The sequence below is a fragment of the Bombyx mandarina genome, chromosome 06 (assembly GCF_030267445.1).
Source record: "Bombyx mandarina strain Sakado chromosome 06, ASM3026744v2".
Lineage (NCBI taxonomy): Eukaryota > Metazoa > Arthropoda > Insecta > Lepidoptera > Bombycidae > Bombyx > Bombyx mandarina.
In genome coordinates this window covers 10,245,554-10,266,617 of record NC_143213.1, presented here as the reverse complement: position 1 = coordinate 10,266,617, position 21,064 = coordinate 10,245,554, and the positions used below count along the sequence as shown (strand labels likewise).

Sequence of the window (21,064 nt, the reverse complement as noted above, 5' to 3'; positions counted from 1 at the left end):
TTACGTCAAAAACACGGAAACTATTCCTGTTTGATTTTTTTTTCTTTGTTTAGAAAACCACCCACTTTGCTGTTGTTATCGAAACTTAATCTCCCAGAATTTGAGTAATGTGCTATTAAAGAGAAACTATTTTTTTAGTGGCCGTATGTCAACAGACGAGTTCATTGCCCATCTGATGCTAACGAAACCTACACACCGACACCCCCGCTCCCTCCCCGCGCCCCCTATCCGCGACACTGCTTGCACGTATTTCAACAAGCACACCAAAAATAAACTTATATACGTACATAGATAAACGTAATTACCCGTTCTCAGGTATTTTCTGATGCGAAATGAGTTTCGTGGGCAACGTTTTTTTTTAGACACTTTATTTACTACGAATAACATTGTTTATTATTTGTTCAGACAAGAGTTCGCTAGCATATTCTACCATTGGAGTAACAAATCACAGCTCATCTGTTTATTCCTATTTGAGAATGACGCGTTCGTAACAAATCGCAACTCATCCCTATTTGAGAATGACGTGTTCGTAACCAATCACAGCTCATCTGTTCATCCCTATTTGAGAATGACGCGTTCGTAACAAATCACAACTCATCTGTTTATCCCTATTTGAGAACGACGCGTTCATAACCGACCGGACTAGACACCCAGCAGGGTCACCTGGATGATAGATTTTGGATGACTCGAAATCGAACGAACGGTATCAACAACAATAACGTTAATCGTGTCCGCGCGTAGCTGGAATAGACCCATAGACTACCAGCGTATAGGGAACAAAGAAAACCGTTAACATAAAATGACTTGTTGCCAAGGTAAACGCGACCTTTTATCGTCCGACTAAAGCCCTATCTAAAACAATCGATCAGCTGATTTGTTATATAAGGTTGTATTATTATTATACACGAACGATTTATTTTCGAAATCGTATATTTACATATCAGATACCTGCATTATCTCATATCGATATAGGTAAATTTAATGCGGAATACTTTTTATCGTTTTTGTGGCAATTGTCTGACTGACGCGTTAAAGCACGTGTTTGATAGATAATCTCGATTAGTAAATTGCTCTTTTGATAACAGATTATTCGCAGACTAGCTCACGACTCAACCTGACCTTACGAGGTTACCTCAGCCCATAAACTTCACCTACAGAAATCGATGGCAATTGTTTTGTCGCAAGCGCTTCGCGGCAGAAATAAACCAGATGTTTATATCTAATGCGACATGTCGACAATGCGCTCTATTTAACCCCTTGGACACAGCCCACTGACTTTCTCGCCGGATCTTCTCAGTGGGTCGCGTTTCCGATCCGGTGGTAGATTCTGCGAAGCGCTGCTCTTGCTAGGGCTAGTGTTAGCAAATTCTCTCAGGTTGAGCCCGTGAGCTCGTCTACCCACCTACCACCAGAAATTACAATTTTTTTTATCCAATTTTATTCCCCATCGTGAAAGACCTTCTTGTAACTTTCTACGAGATATGAACACCGACATAGTCGTATCGCTCCATACTTATAAACCGGGCGTATTTTCCTTTGGGCCATGAAGACTACCCACATCTAAAATTTTAATCGTCATTCTTTTAGACTTATTCGACCTTTAATTCTGCCGCGAAGCACTAATACGGTTTGAGCAGTGAGCCAATCATTGTATTGTAAAAACTGATACCTTAGAACTCATGTCTCAAGGTACCCAGTACCCACCTTCGGGTATCATCGGGATTTACGTCGTTGATATCCGGCAACCACTTAACACCAGGTGGGCCAAGAACACGTCCACCCATCTAGGCAATAAAAAAATATTGGTATGGTGAATACCACAGGCGCCCTAAATAAATCTGGTTAGGAACAAACATATAGACCACAAGTAGGTATTCTATTTTAACATCATAAATATGTATAACTAACTTGGAGCAGAGTGTTCTGTCCGTATCTCTGTACACAGGCCTCCATGAATTCATCGATGAACTCGTCGTATTCCTTTCCCCTGGCGCGTTTTTGTCTCAGACCGATGTATAGAGGATCTTCTAGAAGGTCCTAGGAAAAGAAAAAAAAATTTTGAACCGAAAAGAGCGGTTGAATAACGATTTTGATCATCAATCTAATGATCCAGGATATTAGGTGAAGGAAATAATATGACTGTATTATCATTGGTACTTGATACTTGTGCAATTTTTACAAATGAAGCTAATAAAAACGTGTTAATACTTTAATTTTTTTAATTGTATTTCTTCCATCCTATTTAATAAATAAGTGTATTTATTTAAAAGATACTAGTAAATGTAGTGATAAACTGAATATAATGAATACAAGCATAATATAGATTAGATTGACGCGCAAATAGTTACGCCAATATCTACAATTTCTGGACGTTAAAGCTTTCCCCTTTTTTTAAAGTAAGCAGTTTGTTATGTCAATGTGTTTTTTTTTACCTGATATTAAGTGGTTACTGGAGCCCATAGACATCTACAACGTAAATGCGCCACCCACCTTGAGATATAAGTTCTAAGGTCTCAGTATAGTTACAACGGCTGCCCCACCCTTCAAACCGAAAGGCATTACTGCTTCACGGCAGAAATAGGCGGGACGGTAGTCCGCACGGGGGACTCACAAGAGGTAACACCAGTAATTACGCAAATTATAATTTTGCGGGTTTAATTTTTATTACACGATGTTATTCCTTCACCGTGGAAGTCAATCGTGAACAATTGTTAAGTACGTATTTGATTATGTGTTCAAATATAATGTTTTTTTTTCTGCAATATACTTACTACTTTTAGTATTAACATGAAAAATAATGTATAAATATATTTTGTTTGCAAAATATGGGACATATACATATAAGGAAAAAAATATATTCTAATATACGTATATTTAGTATCGATCAGTTTAATAAAATTACTTTACGTACTGCAATATAATTTATGTAACACATTATAATGCATTTTTCATTATACATATATACTGAAATGCCCAAAAGTATACCAGCTATTTCGAGTATCAACACCTGTACAATTAATTAATGTATTATAATTATTGCCACTTTAATATACTAGAGTGTTTTCGAGAAAACACGTTTTTGACACGTGTTAATGCGGTGTTTCCGGAGCGATATGAGTCACTCTTTAAAACGAAATTTGTAGTATCATCAACAGTTACCAAGGACTCAGCTGAGCCGGAGCCCCTAGATGCCAATGAGCGAAGATAAACAACTCATCATTTATATATTATATAAAAATGAATTGCTGTTCGTTAGTCTCGCTAAAACTCGAGAACGGCTGGACCAATTTGGCTAATTTTGGTCTTGAATTATTTGTGGAAGTCTAGAGAAGATTTAAAAGGTAGATATGAATGAAAATGTTCGGAATTAAATAAAAATAACAAATTTGTTTTCCCTTTGATGTGCCCCCCGTCGGACGGATTCCTTTTGTTTGTTTTAAGTTTATTTCATACAAAAGCTTAGGTCTTTTATTTATTTATTATTCTTATATTTATTGAGGCAGTACGAAGTCTGCCGGGTCAGCTACTCAGCTAATAAAAATCCCAAAGTATTCTATAAATACTTTAAAGATGGATTAAATAAAGACGTAATTATAACACCGTCAAAACAAATCCGTGACCGTGACCACGAATACTATACCAATATAGATATTAATTTAATTAATACCAGATAATACCTATAAAAGATAAATGAGCATTGATAAACGTAGACATTAGAATAGGTATTAGAAATGTACGATAATACCTATAAAAGAAACAAAAAAGTTTATAAATATAGATATTATTGATACACGAGAATACGTTAAAAAAACTAGTTGAAAAATTACACATAACATTTCGCTGGACAAGCGGGAAAGCGAGAATCGAGAAACAAAACTAGGTCAAGTGTAATTTAGCGCATGTTTTAGTTTGTACTGTAAGCAAAGAATTTACAAGCATTTAGGGCATTGTCAATGTCAATATCGTTTTAGGGTCGAGTACGGGTGGTTTACGGCCTATTTTGTTGCCGTCCAGAAAACACATGACCAATGACCGGCAATGACATATCGGCGTGTTAGTTATCCATACTCACTAATATTATAAATGTGACAGTGTGTTTGTCGGTCTTTCTTTGACGTCGAAACGAAGCAAGGGATTGATATACTTTTTTAAATGATATTTTCGGTTAGGATAGGCTACCATTGATCCCGAATAAACGTCTTCTTCCCAAGAGAAACTGTTTTATTAATCTTAGAAAAAATAGTTGAAATTTATCCTTGAGCCGCCGGACGAAGCCGCGAGGAATAGCAAGTATATTATACATTTTCTGAGCACTATACTCAAATATTAAGGAATGATACCAGAAAACTGTAAAATATCTTTAAACGTCGGAAATAATATAACCGATTAAAACACGCGAAATTAAATAGTAAAAGAGTACATAGTTTTAATTATCTTTTCTAAATTCGTAGGTTGTGAGAAAATTAAATACAATCCTTCCCTAGTTAAAAGTTCAAATCGATTTAAATTGATGAATTATTTGTAATCGATCGATTGGCAATTAATAGAAAGAAAAAACGATTCGATTTAAACAAGCCAAACTACAGAATCGAGAGTTTATTGAGGTTCGTCCAATTACTCAACCCACGGTTTTGACGTAAAACCGATTTATTACTGGAATGTTCAGAAAATTTAACGTGTCTAAAAATTTGAAGGTGACAGTATACAAATAGATTTCAACCGCCACTATCATATAGTACGGTGAATATTCGGTATTTCTGCATTTTTTTTAATGCATTGCGTTATTGCTTGAACCATTGCGTGCAGCAGATATGCGAATGTTGCGATGGATGTGTGGAGAATGGATAGAATACGAAATGAATATGTTAGAGGAAGTCTGAAAGTGGCACCTGTGACAGAGAAGCGAAGTGCGCGTTTGAGATGATATGGACATGTGATGAGACGAAATGAAAATGAGGTTGGTAAGAGAGTGTTAACTATGAACGTGGAAGGATATAGAGGAAGAGGTATACCTAACAAGGAATGAATGGATTGCGTGGAAGACGATATGTGTAAGAGGGGAGTGAACGAAGAAATTGTATATGATAGAGGAGTATGGAAGGAGAAAACATGTTGCGCCGACCCCAGGTGACTGGGAGAAGGGCAGGAGAACGATGTTGTTTGAACGAGCTCACGGTTAAACTGGTTGTAAGACACCGAGAACTCCACCCGCCTTGAGACATGAGGTCGAAATTTGAAGTCGACCGGTCGAAGAAGTTGGATTCTAGAACGGCTTTTCCACTAATTAAACATATCCAAGCTAGTACCTAGAAGTACTTCATGAAAATTTGTCAACGGAAGCGGGATTCGAACACCGACCCAGTCGCATCGCTCGATACGAGTGCACCGGACGTCTTATCCTTTAGGCCACGATTTCAAGTTTTACCTGATTGTCCGTTCCGACGTCCAGCGTAATCGGTAAGCATTGGTGTGGCTTAATCCCGGCCAGAGCTGTGTAAAGCGACAGCTTTCCCACTGGAATCCCCATACCGTACGCTCCGAGATCACCCAAGCCCAATATTCTCTCGCCATCGGTGAAAACGATCGCTCGGACATCAGGTTCTGGCCTAAAAACAACAAAAAAACTATTTATGACGTCACTTTACTCGCATTAATTCACACGTTCCGAGCAGAGCATATAACTAAGGGATTCGAAAAATTTTAAAAAAAGATGTGTGGTGTCGTGGGACTATGGACAGGAACGAAGTTCCTTATTATAATAATATTAATTTTAAGTTCTATTCGAGGTATAAAGAAAATAAAACTGGAGGTTTCGCAACAACCCACGGTCATTCGATAACGTGCGAACTTATTGTGGTACACTTCATTCACGGTTGTTTGTATAAGAGTTAGTGTATTGCGCAAACGAACGCTCTGAGATCGTGATTAATGAATAATACAATAATTGTTATTTTTTGTACGTTATTACTAAGTTAAGTCGTACACTGTGTGCATTACTAATAAAAATCTTACGTTACGGACGTTTTTTCCCTATTAGGGTACCCCTTCGCATCGTCCCATTTTCCCCCAACTCACCAATTTTTTATGATGTTAAACACGTGGCCTTTGTCGTTGATAGTCACGAAGAGACCTCTCGGCCTTCGGTATATGAGGCCGAACCTCTGACAGGCCAGACCAACGGTCGGAGTGTACACTATCGGCAAATACTTCTCGACGTTCTCGGCCAGAAGTCTAAAGAACAGTTTCTCGTTTCGATCCTGCAATACAAAAACGTTGTGTATACCTAAACGTGCCAATGGACTCATCTTTATTTATAAATAAGAAAAATATCAAGTCTGTTTATCAAAAGAATTTGCATATTTTTTTCTTCACTGCCTATCACATATAACAAGCTTATAATAAAATAATCAACAAAAAAAATGTGGTAAGCTTTTTTTTTAAATTAAAAATATCAATACTAGAACCAAAGAGGAAGTGTAATACATGAAATTGTCGAATTCCGACAATTAGGTACTACTAGTTAAAAATAAATAACAGATTCATATGATTTTTCTTATATCAATTAATTATTGAATACATTTGAACTTGATGTAATTTCGTGTGGAGGATTCTTTTATTTTAATTGGCATACTACATGTTGACAGAAGGCCGACCTGACTCTAAGATCTAGGTAGATCTGGGATGGCTATCAATCGCAGCGCCATAACGCCATGAAACAGCAAAACCGCTTTGCGAAAAGCGGTAACTATAGTTATGATTTTAATAAACGACTGTGTCACTTCACTATACAAGTCGTTCGTAAACATTATGTTAGGTACATAATTAATTACAAAAAATGACACCAGCACCGGATCGAAACAATTTACGGCGTGACGATGATAACCAGATGATTACAAATACGCCTCACTTTTATGCGACTAACGTTACATCATAATATATTTTTCGTAAGCAAAAAAAAAACTCTTATATTTACTAGAGTGAACAAGCTTGACATGTTAAATAATTTATAAAAGTACGTAAATATTCACCACATCTTTAAGCCCGTTAATAACGCGGTAGTTAGCTGATACGAGTTTGAATGATTTTTTTGTTATTTTTTTTTTTTACTTAAGATGGGTGGATGAGCTCACGACCCACCTGATGTTAAGTGGTTACCGGAGCCCATAGACATCTACAACATAAATGCCGCCACCCACCTTGAGATATGAGTTCTAAGGTCTCAATATAGTTACAACGGATGCTCCACCCTTCAAACCGAAACGCATTACTGCTTCACGGCAGAAATAGGCAGGGTGGTGGTACCTACCCGTGTGAACTCACAAGAGGTCCTACTACCAGTAATTACGCAAATTATAATTTTGCGGGTTTGATTCTTATTACACGATGTTATTCCTTCACCTTGAAAGTCAATCGTGAGCATTTGTTAGGTACGTATTTCATTAGAAAAATTGGTACCCGCCAGCGGGATTCGAACACGGATGCATCGCTACATACGAATGCACCGAACGTCTTATCCTTTAGGCCACGACGGCTTCAAATTCCATTTCGTATAGGCAGATTCGTATTATTTAACTTTTCATTATTACAAGATAACATACGTTCCACATGATTGTGGGCGATCATGTCACGTACGGACATCGGCAATGCCAGGGTCACAAGACGCTACCTACTACTAAATTATTATGATTTTAAACTACTCCTTACTATGTATAAGAACGATTGAAACTGTAATAAAACTGTTAAGATAAATTTAGTTTACATCAGCTATCAACGTTTCAATCGAACTCATTCAATCAGCCATCAACGTCTAATAGCCCAATAAACTAATCCGTCCTCACGAAACACTCCATCCCAAGTTAGAACCAAAACCGAAATTAATACGACGGATTTAATTAAATAAACGGTACCTTTATCAGGTTTAGTCACCTGTAACTCGACGAGGTAGAGATATTTGTTCAGATTGTCCTCGTATCTGTCCACTGATATCCTGCAAATGTCCAGCTGTTCTTCTTGACTTTTGAATTTGGCCGCCAAAAGACCGTGAATGCCGAGAGCCTGACGTTCTTCTAAAGTAAACGCGAGGCCCTAAAATTGTCATTGAAACTTGTATCGAAATAACAGAGTAACGTTTTATTAACTGACGAATCATATGCACTATCCAAACCAACAAACCTTTATGATTATCTTAATTAATCATTTCAAACGTGACCCTGAAATATAACCGGTCAATGTCTTTCGTATCAATTTTATAAGTGTCAACCTAAAATATGATAACGACAGCTTCGATGCCCTGCATTTTACTAACTAGAACTTACTTTATTAAGGCGAGGATCTCTAAGGTGGTCGATGCCTCGGACAACATTCGGGCAAATGATATTGCCGGTTACTTCGTGGTAATCCCGACATTGTATCGAGGAAGGCTCGAGGATCGAGTTCTTTGTTAGGATGTACGCCAGGGCCCTGTTTGGACCTATTGCGTTTGTGCAACATCTGAAACAAATAAAGCAATTTCTGCTCGAAGCTGAAGTCTCAAATATATCTATATATATAAAAATGAATTGCTGTTCGTTAGTCTCGCTACAACTAGAGAACGGTTGGACCGATTTGGCTAATTTTGGTCTTGAATAATTCGTGGAAGTCCAGAGAATGTTTCAAAGGTAGATAGATAAATATGAAAATGCTCGGAATGAAATAAAAATCCCCCGTCGAACGGATTCCTTTTGTTTGTTTTAAGTTTATTTTATACAAATTTTAGATCTTTTATTTATCGATTGAGGCGCTACGAAGTCTGCCGGGTCAGCTAGTACAAAATAAAAATGACTGTCCTGTTCTAAAAAATGAAACATTGCTTATTAGATAAACACCAAAGCTATGGTAATTACATACACATAATATGTGCCGACGTCGCAAATTCGATTGCGCTGATATAGATATCTGAATCTGAACATGATAAAGTCAAAAAATACCGAGCGAATTTTCATATGATTTTCACCAACGGACGGAGTGATTCATGAGGAAGGTTTAGGTGCATATTTAATTGAGGCCGTCAGCGCAAAAGTGGCCTAAGCTTACCATAGTTGTCCCTGGCCGTGGGGGTAGCGAAGCTGCTGCAACTGCCGCAACGCACCATCGCGGTCAGGGTCATCCGTGGTTATCGCACCATCTCTTTCGAGGCGGCGTGTGTACTGGCTGGGACGCCGCCTTGGGTCCTGGAGACGGAGGCGCTCGCTGCTGACTATCAGTGGCGGGCTGACCTTCGTGTCCGGGGCGTGGCACGTCCCAGCCCCAGTGTGGTCAGAGCGCGGAGGGCCCAATCTCGGCGGTCCGTGCTGGAGTCATGGTCCAGACGGCTGGCCGATCCTTCGGCTGGTCGTAGGACCGTCGAGGCGATTCGCCCAGTTCTTGTGAATTGGGTGAATCGTGACAGAGGACGCCTCACTTTCCGGCTCACGCAGGTGCTCACTGGGCATGGTTGCTTCGGTGAGTTCCTGCACCGGATCGGAGCCGAGCCGACGGCAGAGTGCCACCATTGTGGTTGCGACTTGGACACGGCGGAGCACCCGCTCGTCGCCTGCCCCGCATGGGAGGGGTGGCGCCGTGTCCTCGTCGCAAAAATAGGAAGCGACTTGTCGTTGCCGAGTGTTGTGGCATCGATGCTCGGCGACGACGAGTCGTGGAAGGCGATGCTCGACTTCTGCGAGTGCACCATCTCGCAGAAGGAGGCGGCGGGGCGCGTGAGAGGCGCGCAAGCCCGCCGCCGTCGAGCGGGGGCCAGGGAGGCGGATCTCGCCCAAGCCCTGGCCCTCTAACTGTTTCGGGTCCCCTTCATATGTCGGTCTGGGGACCGGCGAAGGGGGCCTAAGAAGACGACGTGCAAGCTGCTCTGCACGCGTTTTACGCAAGAGCATCCGGGTGATGGAAGGCCGGCTATCCTCGACCCACGCTGGTTCTGACCCAGCGGGGTATTCCGTAGGATAACCCATTCTAACCGACGCCATCTAGGCGGGCTCCGGATAGCCTGCCGACCGAGAGGGCTGGTGGTCGTGGCGCCGACGACCGCTGGTCCGGCGTCCCGAGGGGGAGGGTGATGGGAGAGATGTGCTCCGCACTAAACGCTTCACTTTCCCCCCTTTGCCTTTTCATGGGTTCTGTCTCATGCGAGGTTCGGACGCGGGTTGTTGAGCGACAGGAGGTTTTAGTCAGTTCGACTCCAACATGCCCCGCCTTCCATCCCCAGGGGAGGGCGGAAATCCGGCGATTTCCACCTGACCAAAAAAAAAAAAAACCTTACTATAGTTAGTATGGAGGCAATTAGGTATGAATTTTCATGAATTTGAATTTGAGTAGGCAAAAACACAATACGCGCAAAAATAATGTTTACAAAGCTATCTGTTATCTATGGGTGAAACTAAGGCCGGTTTTGCATCAACCAAAATTTGCAATTGCAATGCAAAATTTATTATTTGTTAAATAAATTCCAATATTTTTACATATAAGCTTGAATACAAAAAAATGTGGGTTAGGCCACTTTTGCGCTGACGGCCGCAATTATGATTTTGACTGAAATTCGCCGATGATTGTTGAAGATGTCAGAATAATATCGGCTGGAAGCATAACTAGCAACATAACTTGCGCGCACCACGTAAAGCAATGAAGCTAAATTAAAATATTGTTTTAAGCAAATAAAAAAAAGACTTCAAACATATCTTGAGATTAAGCAAAATTTTGAGTTAATAACTTACGTATTCTTATTAAATTAAATTAGACGATCGTTTTCTGAATTTTATCTAAATAAAAACTGTTTTGGTACCAAACACTTAATTGTTTCTTTAAGATTCTTTTTCATCATAGAGGTAATACAAATTTTCACGAATTAGAGAGAAAATCTCGAGAGCTAGTGAGATTTATTTCTTTATTAAGCTAAGGCCTCAAAGGACCTGTGAACCAGTGGCTAGCGAAGCCCAGACCATCGCGACGCGAATTATGCCACCCACTTGAGACATGAGATACAACATCTAAATTGTATTATATTGTATAACGGCTGTCCCACACTTTAAGTCTCAAATCTAGACTGTTTCGCGGAAGGAGCAACATACATTACCGATTGACTATTACACAACTCATACATGTACGAATGTGGGGTTTTTAAAACCGTGTACCAAGCAACCAACGACACAGCATTTTTTTAGACGATTCAGATTAGTTCAGATTAGACGGAATGGCTATCAGCATAGGTAGGATGAAAAAAAAGGCACAGCATAATATTAAAATCCGTTTTGCAAATAATAATAATCTATTTTTACGTAGTTCTTGACATTGATAAGTGCTAGAGCTAGCAACGCTAGCAGCTGTAGCTCGTGACTGCGTTATTGTATGGATTTACCGAAACATTTCATAACTAATTAACACGTCGAAATTTTATATTATAGCTTACGGAAATCGTGTTTATGTTAATATATAAAGATATATAGCACTTTTTAATTACTGTATACACACGATAAACCGTATCGACTTTTGCCACAGTAAATTTACGCAAATGAAATCATTCTATACATACCTAGTCAGGTCATAAATTCTGTCACATGTTTAATGTAAAATAATTGAAACAAGTTTATTCATTATGTAACCATTCATATACCAAAATGAACTTAACAAAACATAGATTCTTATGACACTAAAGTTTATTCAAAATGACCTCCGTGATTTTGAATACAGGCCTTCAATCTGCGCGGCCAGTCGTCTATCGCAGCACGAACGAGGTCCATGTCAATATCGGCGGCTGCCTTAATCAAGGATGTCTTGAGTGACTCCAAATTGGGATGAGGCTTTGAGCACGCCTTTTCCTCCAAGTGTTGCCATATTTTGTAATCTAACGGATTCAAATCTGGACTGGAGGAGGGCCAGTCTTCGTGCCGGATGAAGTCGATTTCACGCGCCGCCAGCCAGTCTTGTGTGCTCTTCGCTCTATGAGCTGGCACCGAATCTTGTTGGAATATCCAGTGCCTGTTATTGAACATGGTATGAGAAACAGGTTCCACAAGGTTCGTCAGGACTGTATTTTGATACACAACTGCATTCGTTTTTACACCTTTCTCACAAAAATGTACATCTGTTAAGCCCCAATAAGAAACTCCCAACCAAATCATGAGCGAGGATGGAAAATGACCTCGTTGGACACGCGGAATACGGTTGCTCTCTTCTTCACTACTGTGTGCGTACACCTTATCATTTTGTTTGTTGTAGCTCTCTTCTACGGTAAAAATATTTTCATCCGAAAAAAGATTTTCCCGATATTTTTTTCCCGCGTACCGCTTCAACAAAGCGCGGCATCTCTTCAGTCTCAGGTCCATTAGACGAGCATTCAAACGATGTCCTGTTTTTCTTCGATATGCCCGAAGCTCTAAGTCTTCATTTAACACCCTTTTCACCGTGGTTCTGCTTAACCCCATCTGAAGGGCCAACAGTTTCTGCTTACGTTTGGGATTTCTTTGAATTCGCGCCTTCACAGCTTTTATCACTGCTGGAGTCCTAACAGACCGAGGGCGACCACTTCTTGACCTGTCATCTACACTAGAGTCTTCATTGTATCGTTTGATGGTACGATAAACGAATCTTTTGGTTATATTCAAATTTGTCAGTATGTTAAAAATTTGAATTGGCGCGTAACCGCAACGATGCAACGCAATAACTGCAACACGGTCTTCTTTAAGCGTCCACTCCATATTTAAAAATGAGTAAAATTCTAAAAGTATACCTTTTTTATTTTCATGAACAATTCGAAATTCGAATTCAATAAACTTTTTTGTGGCCAGCATTCTAAAAGAAAAGTTTTTACTGTGTGACAATACTTATGACCTGACTAGTTATATTATTAGTATTTGAAATGGTTTAGGCCCAGTATGTAGTGGTGGAGCTAAAGATTTTTACCGTATACCCAATGTTCTTATATCATACATATAGTATATACGACTATTTATCGGTATGCGAGCCCCGCTTCCTCTAAATACAACTCTTCTATCCCCATAATCAATGAGCCAATAATAGCAAAGTATGTCAACTATTCTTATATATTCGCCAACAAACCTTCTCTTAATTCCTACCTTAAATATTTGTAGTTATTTTCTTCGATTTTCGTGAGTGGTAGATATTAATTAAAACTACTTTTACAGTTTAATCTCGCGTTTTTATTGCCATTACATCGAGGGGCGGAAGATTGTATTTTGGTTTAAGCGACATAATAAAACTTTACAGTAGAGACATTTCAAGTTTAAAATTTGGAAAAAATAATATGAACAAAATATTCGTCAGCTATTTGAATGATATAAATATAATTGAAGTTCGATTAAGAACATCGAATTGTTAATGATAAATACCAAATAAAAAGGACCTTTAATTACAAAGATAAATGTTGGGTATTAAGCGACATGTTTAAGCCATAGACACAGCCCACTGAGTTTCACGCCAAAGAATCTTCTCAGTAGGTCGCGTTTCCGATCCGGTGGTAGATTCTGCGAAGCACTGCTCTTGCTAGGGCCAGTGTTAGCAACGTCGTCCGGTTTGAGCCCCGTGAGCTCACCTAATAGTTAAGGTTACGCTGAAATAGCCTCTCAAGGCTCTCAGCTTAGGTAGGAAACAAAAAAAAAATACGTTGTAGATGTCTATGGGCTCCAGTAACCACTTAACACCAGGTAGGTTGTAAGCTCGTCCACCCAACTATGTAATAAAAAAACTAAAAAAGATAACCCCTTAACACCATAATATAGAGATGATATTACAGTCTCAAGGGCCACTCGAACGTGCAACAGCTTTCGACGAGTTCTATAACAGCTTCAGTCGAGGGGCAATTTTATTGATTCGCTTTCATCCGGATTAAATCAGTTCAAGTACGTACGATACGTCATCGTGCAGATTAACAACGATCGCCGGATAAACAGTATTACTCCCATCAAAAGATGAAATGATTTAATAACGTCAAAACGTTTCGTGATTAATTCCTGAAAGAAGTGTAGATGCGAATAATGATAACGGGCCAATTTTTTATTTTTATTTTATTTTATTCCTTAGATGGGTGGACGAGCTCACAGCCCACCTGATGTTAAGTGGTTACTGGAGCCCATAGACATCTACAACGTAAATGCGCCACCCACCTTGAGATATAAGTTCTAAGGTCTCAGTATAGCTACAATTTGGACAAATTGGACAAACGTTTGGACACAAAGACCCTAATGAATAAAAATTTGTAGTGCTTTTGCAAATAAAAAGGTAGCGAATTTAATGACAGAAGAAAAAAAAGCATTGTAAGCATCCATAATTTAACTGTTAGTAGAATTTACTTTTAATGTACAATAAAGTATCCTCTGCATTACTAGGCTGCACTAAAAGTATCGGGAATGGAATATTTCCACTGTTCCTGTCATATTAAAATCTTTTTAATTGAAAACTCCTTGGTTTTAAAAATCGAATACCATTTATTTATTTAAAAAAAAATTCTCGGTCTTGTCACGAGGTTTTGTCAAACTTGTTTAGTCGTTGAGAAAATGGAATTGACTCGAGAAAATTCAAGAGCGATGATTTATTATGACTTTCGAAGTGGTTTAACACAAAAACAGTGTGTTGACCGGATGATTTCTGCATTTGGTGATGAAGCTCCATCCAAAACCACAATTTATCGCTGGTTTGCTGAGTTTCAACGTGGACCTGTCAAGCTCAGTGATGATCCCCGTCAAGGTCGTCCAAAAACTGTAGTCACCCAAGAAAACGTTGATGCTGTGCGTAAGCTGATTGAGGAAGATCGACATGTGACATACCGCGAAATTCAGACAACTTTAGACATTGGCATGAGTCAAATACAAATAATCTTGCATGAACAATTAGGTGTAAAAAAGTTGTTTTCCCGATGGATACCGCATTCGCTCTGTGAAGAGCAAAAAGCGGCTCGCGTTACTTGGTGCGTTAGAACTCTCGAAAGATTCCACGCAGGATCCTCAAATGCTGTATACAACATTGTATCAGGTGACGAATCCTGGATATACGCGTACGAACCCGAAACAAAAAACCAGTCACGAGTTTGGGTGTTCGAAAATGAGTTAAAGCCAACAAAAATTGTTCGTTCACGGAGTGTTGCAAAAAAAATGGTGGTCACGTTTGTCTCCAAAACCGACCATGTTACGACTATTCCTCTTGAGGGATAAAGAACGATTAATGCAGAATGGTATGCTAGCATTTGTTTGCCACTGGTCGTTTCTGAACTCCGTAAAGAGAACTGCAACCGCCGCATCATCCTCCATCACGACAATGCGAGTTCTCACACCGCGCACAGGACAAAAGAGTTTTTAGAGCAAGAAAACATAGAATTAATATTAGACCATCCGCCGTACAGCCCCGACCTAAGACCTAACGATTTCTATACTTTCCCTAAAATATAGAATAAATTGCGTGGACAGATTTTCATCACCTGAAGAAGCTGTGGACGCCTACAATACGGCCATTTTGGAGACCCCAACTTCCGAATGGAATGGTTGCTTCAATGATTGGTTCCATCGTATGGAAAAATGTGTCAAATTTCGCGGAGAATACTTCGAAAAGCAATAAATACATTTTTAAATAGTAATGTTGTGTCACTTCGTTAATTCCCGAAATTTTCAGTGCCGCCCTCTTAAGTATACTTCGATATGACTGACGCAGCATAGTTGAGATACGCTCCTTTGCTGAAAAAAATCGCGCCATCATCGTGCGTTCGAAAAAATGCATATCGTAATCCGTTAATCTCAATTATATTCCAATACCGAAATTCATGTTTTATATGATAATTCAAAACTTTAAAAAAAGATATTTTAAAAAAAAACTGTAGACATTCAATAACGTAATCGATATGACGTCTGAAAATGTGATCGATAATCTTTAATGCTTAGACGGCGACACGTAAGATCGATAAAATACGATACCAAAGATACCTGTCGAGTTCTATACTGACAATGAAAGTCGATACCGTTAATTGATGATCAATGTCAAGGTGAACAAATTATTTGTATGGAACTTACATTTTATTCGGTACTTATTCACGACCTCATTGTTGATGATGTAAATTACACACGTTGCATTTAAAATAATTAGGCTCTTCCGGTACCTACAACTTTAGTGGTGAAGCGAGTGTTATGTAATTGGTCGATTTTCGCGTGACAGTTATATTTGTATGTATGTCGTGAATGGGCGTTGCCCAAGCTCTCAATAACTATTGGCAAATTATGCAAGTGAGAGCAACAAATTTGGCAAACAGCGAGCCGGACCGTGCCTTACTACGTACAGATCGAGCCCCAAATATTACATTACCAACGTGCGAAAAACTAATTCTTTTACAAACACAATTTTAGTCACACAGAACACGACGGCTTGTATACAAATGTCGTTATGTAAGAACGTCGTCGCGTCATTGATGAGCGCTGCTTTAAAACATAAACAAAGAAACTGAACCTATTATAATTAATACTCGCAAACTGTCGAAATTAATAATTGCAATATTCGAGAACTTCGGCAATAGGCACACGATCTGCTCCACCCCCCTACCTTGAGACATTAGGTCGAAATTCGAATCACGTAACGCGTTAATGTTTCTAGACAGAAAATTGAAAACGGGACTTCGAGCGGGCCCGATGTTGGGGCAAGTCATCGAGTTCCAATGGTAACACAAAAACTAGAAATAAGGTCTACATATTTATCTGTTCTTAACACCCGCAGTCTACCTGTGATCATGGCGCTTGCAACAACGCCGAAATATCCGGAACTCATTAAATATGAAAATCGTAATAAGAACCCATTAAATAAGAGTGTATGTAATGTATGGAGTAGAATTAGTAGTAGTTAAAGGTAGACTCGGTGCATTTCCGTTTGTTCTGATTAATAACTAAACATACTATTATCATACAAATTCTGCTGGCCTTAGGGAATTGTCGTGGGAATGTAGGTGTTTACAAGCTTTCCAATGCCAATTTTACACACACATTGCGTGCAACTGCCAACTCTGTTTCTAATAGCTAGTCTGACCTAAAAATTATTACGCTAATTTCAACGAATGATTTTTAATGTACTCTTTCAACTATGTAACAGACCAAATTCCTTGGGGATTTTAACAAATACAGACAAGCTCGAATGATAACAAAAACTCCTCGTCAATTCCGAAGATTCTAATGGAGGTGGAGACTAGGAAGTATGCCTATAGGCTACTACTATATATTTAACTTATGAAACGGTGTATGCCTAACATTACACACAAGATTAGAGACGAAACATTATGGAATCCTGAAATTGTATATGATCTATTAGAAAACCCAGACAATTTACATATTTCACGGAACTTCCGAAATATACATTCCCATTAAAAAGGATTTTCATAACCCAAAGAAAAGTCCATAGTGCACGCTGATGCTTCTTGGTCTAGTTAAGTAACAGGAAATAAAATTCACTCTTAAAGCGTTAACACCAATCAGTCTTGGACAACATTGTATTGAAGACAGGCTCACGATTCATCTTTTCTTTCTGCTTGGATAGGTGGACGAGCTCACGGTCCACCTGGGGTTAAGTGTTTACTAAAGCCCATAGACATGAACAACGTAAACACCGCCTTAAGATATGAGTTCTTAGGGCGATATAGACATTGAGCGGGAACGAAGGGCGCTGTCTGTAAGAGCTAATATGATTGCCCGCAGGTTCGCTCGATGTTCACGGGATGTCAAAATTACTCTATTTAGAGCGTTTTGTACGTCCTTCTACATGAGCGGACTGTGGGTATTATGTATTTAAAAGCACTATAGCGCCTTACGCGTCCAATACACAATGCATTCAGGACGTTGTCGGAGCTGCTTCGGTTCTGTAGCGCGTCGAGGATGGTCGCCGAGGCACGATTCGATTGTTTCTATTCGACCATGCGGAAACGGCGCACATCCCTGATTCGCAGGCCCAGGTCAGCCCTAACAGCATCCTGATGGCATTATAGCAGACCGTTATGATTGTCAGTCCTTGAACCATGGTGCCATGGTTCACTTGCAGACTAACAAAAATAATAATAACCTCTTAGGTAACTAAATATAAAGTAAAGTAAGTACATAATGCTTATAAATAATATTAAATAATATTATAATCTTAGTTGAGAAGGCCTATTTGTTTATTGTTAGTCTTTGTTTATTTTATCTTCTTTTCTTTATGTACCTATATGTAATTGAATTTTGACTAAATGTGTTTTTACTATATGGATTATTATTATCTGATAAATAAATGAATTATGATTATTATTAATAGTCACAGACGCAGAAAAAACATGAGGCCTTATCGTCAGTTAAAAGACTTAAGATGTTAGTCTCAATAGTAATATTTCCAAGTATACTGTAAGTAATATTTCCGTATTCGCCATTTGGCTATCTTACTCTATAGATCAGAAGTCACAAATGTAAGAATGGGGAGTATTTCGTGGCTGCCTCGACGGACCGTGCTAGTCATGGTCTCATTGACTAACATTATTTTAATTTAATCTTTAATCTTCAATAGTTTATCGAAACCCTCCTGGGTGAGAGGGCATTGTTGCTTCGGTAAGTAGGGGATTTGTATTGCCAGAAGCAAGCTGACGATGTGCGACTTAAACATACCGGAAACAATCACACACCCGTTCTTTGCCTTGCATCAGAGACAACATAGTGTTCTTAGCGATAAAATAGGTTCTAAACGATCACAATGAACACACGTACCTACCATCAATTCTAAGACCCCACTAACTGAAAAAACAAGGCGACAGACCATGAAAGAGCATCTCCCTCTGGACTGATCTGCCAAAAGTGTGGTTTTCATTGCTTTCTGTTGCATAATGTCAAAATAGGGTATGTAGGTGTACTAAAACAACATTTTCCTATGTTTATCATTATGACAAAGAGCAACATCATCCAGGATACATAAATGCTCCCTGACATACATTGTTTTGAAACTGCTATTGTCATGGCACCGACAACCGATGGTCTGTCACATCACAGACCACAGCATATGATGCCCTATATTTCTATGTTTTGTGTCGGCATGAATCTAATTGTGTACAAAGAAACAGTGAAGATACTATTTGACTTCCATAACCATCTAAAGCGCCAAGTGAAAATTCAGTGCTCAATATCGGAGACGAAAGAAAGAATGAAGCAAATATTGGAGAAAAATGGATTAAATGAAGAAAGTTTGTGGTTTTTTTATCCTTAAAAAGGGCCCATAAATATATTTACTGGAACTTTACCTGGTACTCCATCTAATAATCAGAGTTAATTTAATCGGAGTCACCACCACTTATATTTGAGGCTTATTTTGGAAGACATGAAATGTTAAAGGCTTATTAAAATTTATTTATAGTCCCTCACTTTTAATATTTATAAGAGATCCAATTTTTCAATTTATTTTTGAATTACCAATAATAAGAGTATCTATTATTTGTTTATAGGACAGTGCTCATTCTTCTTAAATCATTTAAAAAAAAAACTAAAATGCCAAGACTATTTGCTTATGTCTTACATGGTAAAATCTAAATTATTCTCTTATCAGTTATAATAATCTGTTATCTGATTATATTGCAGGTAAATCAATTAAGTAATTAAGGAAAGAATAATTTATTTTAATTAATGATGTTTCTTATTTTCTGTGAATATTGAGATGCAATAAATCTCCCATAATGATACAAAATAACAGAAACTTATGGCTATTCAATTCTGTAATTTACAAAACTGAAATGTAACCAAAATTCTCCAAATTTTACATGAAGTGTAATAAATAAATACTAAACCTTAGAAGTCATGTGTCAAGGTGGATGCTAGCATTCACATTATAGATGTTTAGGGGATTTTTTTTTCGGGCCGGGGGCCTTACCTCCTACGAGGTCCCCGCGCCTAGGGGATGTTTATGGGCTACAGTAACCACTTAACACCAGGTGGGCCGTAATCTAGTCCACCCATCAAACCAATAAAAAACACTCAATAGATTAGAATTTAATTTAATATACAATAAAATTTCAATATTTTAATAAATTGAATTATTTTTATTTGTAATTATTATTTTACATGAAATGTGATTTAAAAATCACAATTCTGTGAACTAGTTTCAAGCCACTTAATGGATATCTCAACAAGGTCACGTTGTGGAAGGATCATCTATTTTTTGCAAAGTAGATTATTGATTAGCATAATAACGTCAATTAGAAAAAAACGCTCAAAATGTTCGAATTTATATTACCGGATATAGGCGGAAAGAAAATTATAATAAAAGAGGTAAATCATAAACTTGAAACCTTGAAGCGAGCTAAGCGATGTGTAAAGCATTTCCCGAATGAGAAAACCCAATGAAAATGCGCGAATAACAAATAAACCACGAATGGGTTTTAACTTTAACTGTTTTAGACAAAATTGCCTATATCTAACATAGGTTTGAGAGACGCGCAAGTCTGCCGAACTCTATGCGTAAAAATGTAGAAACCGTTCCCTAATCTAACTCTCTCAGTTTGTTTCTAAATCGGATTTAAAACAGCTGTCACGTTATGTAAAGAACGAAAATAAAAGAAAATGCACTTACAATAACGACCTGGACACACTGGAAAACATTTCAAATATTTTTTTTCATATAAATGCAAATCACTAACAAACGCGAGACCTTCCCGTTACCCGAAATGAATTTTTTGCTATTTTTAAATAAAATTAAATAACGCCCTCCATTCCATGTAGTGGCAGTCGGACTGTTTCATAGATTAGTAATTTGAAATAAGAAGACTGTTCATAGATTAGATACTAGAAACTAAGTAGTATAGATAAACGAAAAAAACAAATGATCACCGTTATGTTAGCCCCCTTTACAAGATATTTATATTTTATCGCTCAGATTAATTAATTTTGATCAATTATCTTTTGTTCGACGACTATTGGTGATTATTCGATCAAAAAAAAATTAAATTCACAATTATTAAATATTTTAAATCTAATAAACAAACTATCACCTCACGCCACCTTAGTTAAACATCATTGTTATTTTTATTTAATTCCAAGCATTTTCATATTTA

At 38.3% G+C, this 21,064-nt stretch overlaps 1 protein-coding gene and 2 long non-coding RNA genes across 3 annotated transcripts in view; 1 reads left to right on the top strand and 2 right to left on the bottom strand.

Moving 5' to 3' along the window:
- The window catches only part of Men-b (NADP-dependent malic enzyme b, mitochondrial), a 33,115-nt gene extending 12,357 nt beyond the window's left edge, over window positions 1–20,758 (bottom strand). The window contains exons 1-6 of the mRNA XM_028179023.2: window positions 20,584–20,758; window positions 8,316–8,490; window positions 7,927–8,085; window positions 6,076–6,257; window positions 5,426–5,606; window positions 1,909–2,037 (exon numbers count right to left, since the gene is read on the bottom strand). Coding sequence (XP_028034824.1) covers window positions 1,909–2,037; window positions 5,426–5,606; window positions 6,076–6,257; window positions 7,927–8,085; window positions 8,316–8,490; window positions 20,584–20,612 — 855 coding nt within the window. The 5' untranslated portion in view covers window positions 20,613–20,758. The remainder of the gene's footprint in view (window positions 1–1,908; window positions 2,038–5,425; window positions 5,607–6,075; window positions 6,258–7,926; window positions 8,086–8,315; window positions 8,491–20,583) is intronic.
- The window catches only part of LOC149502829 (uncharacterized), a 510,125-nt gene that overhangs the window by 210,641 nt on the left and 278,420 nt on the right, over window positions 1–21,064 (top strand). The gene's annotated exons all lie outside the window — the stretch shown is intronic.
- LOC149502835 (uncharacterized) lies at window positions 18,193–20,576 on the bottom strand. Its single transcript, XR_016323223.1, has 2 exons — window positions 20,248–20,576; window positions 18,193–20,165 (listed from the first exon to the last, which is right to left on the bottom strand). It is a non-coding gene; the product is annotated as an uncharacterized LOC149502835 (long non-coding RNA).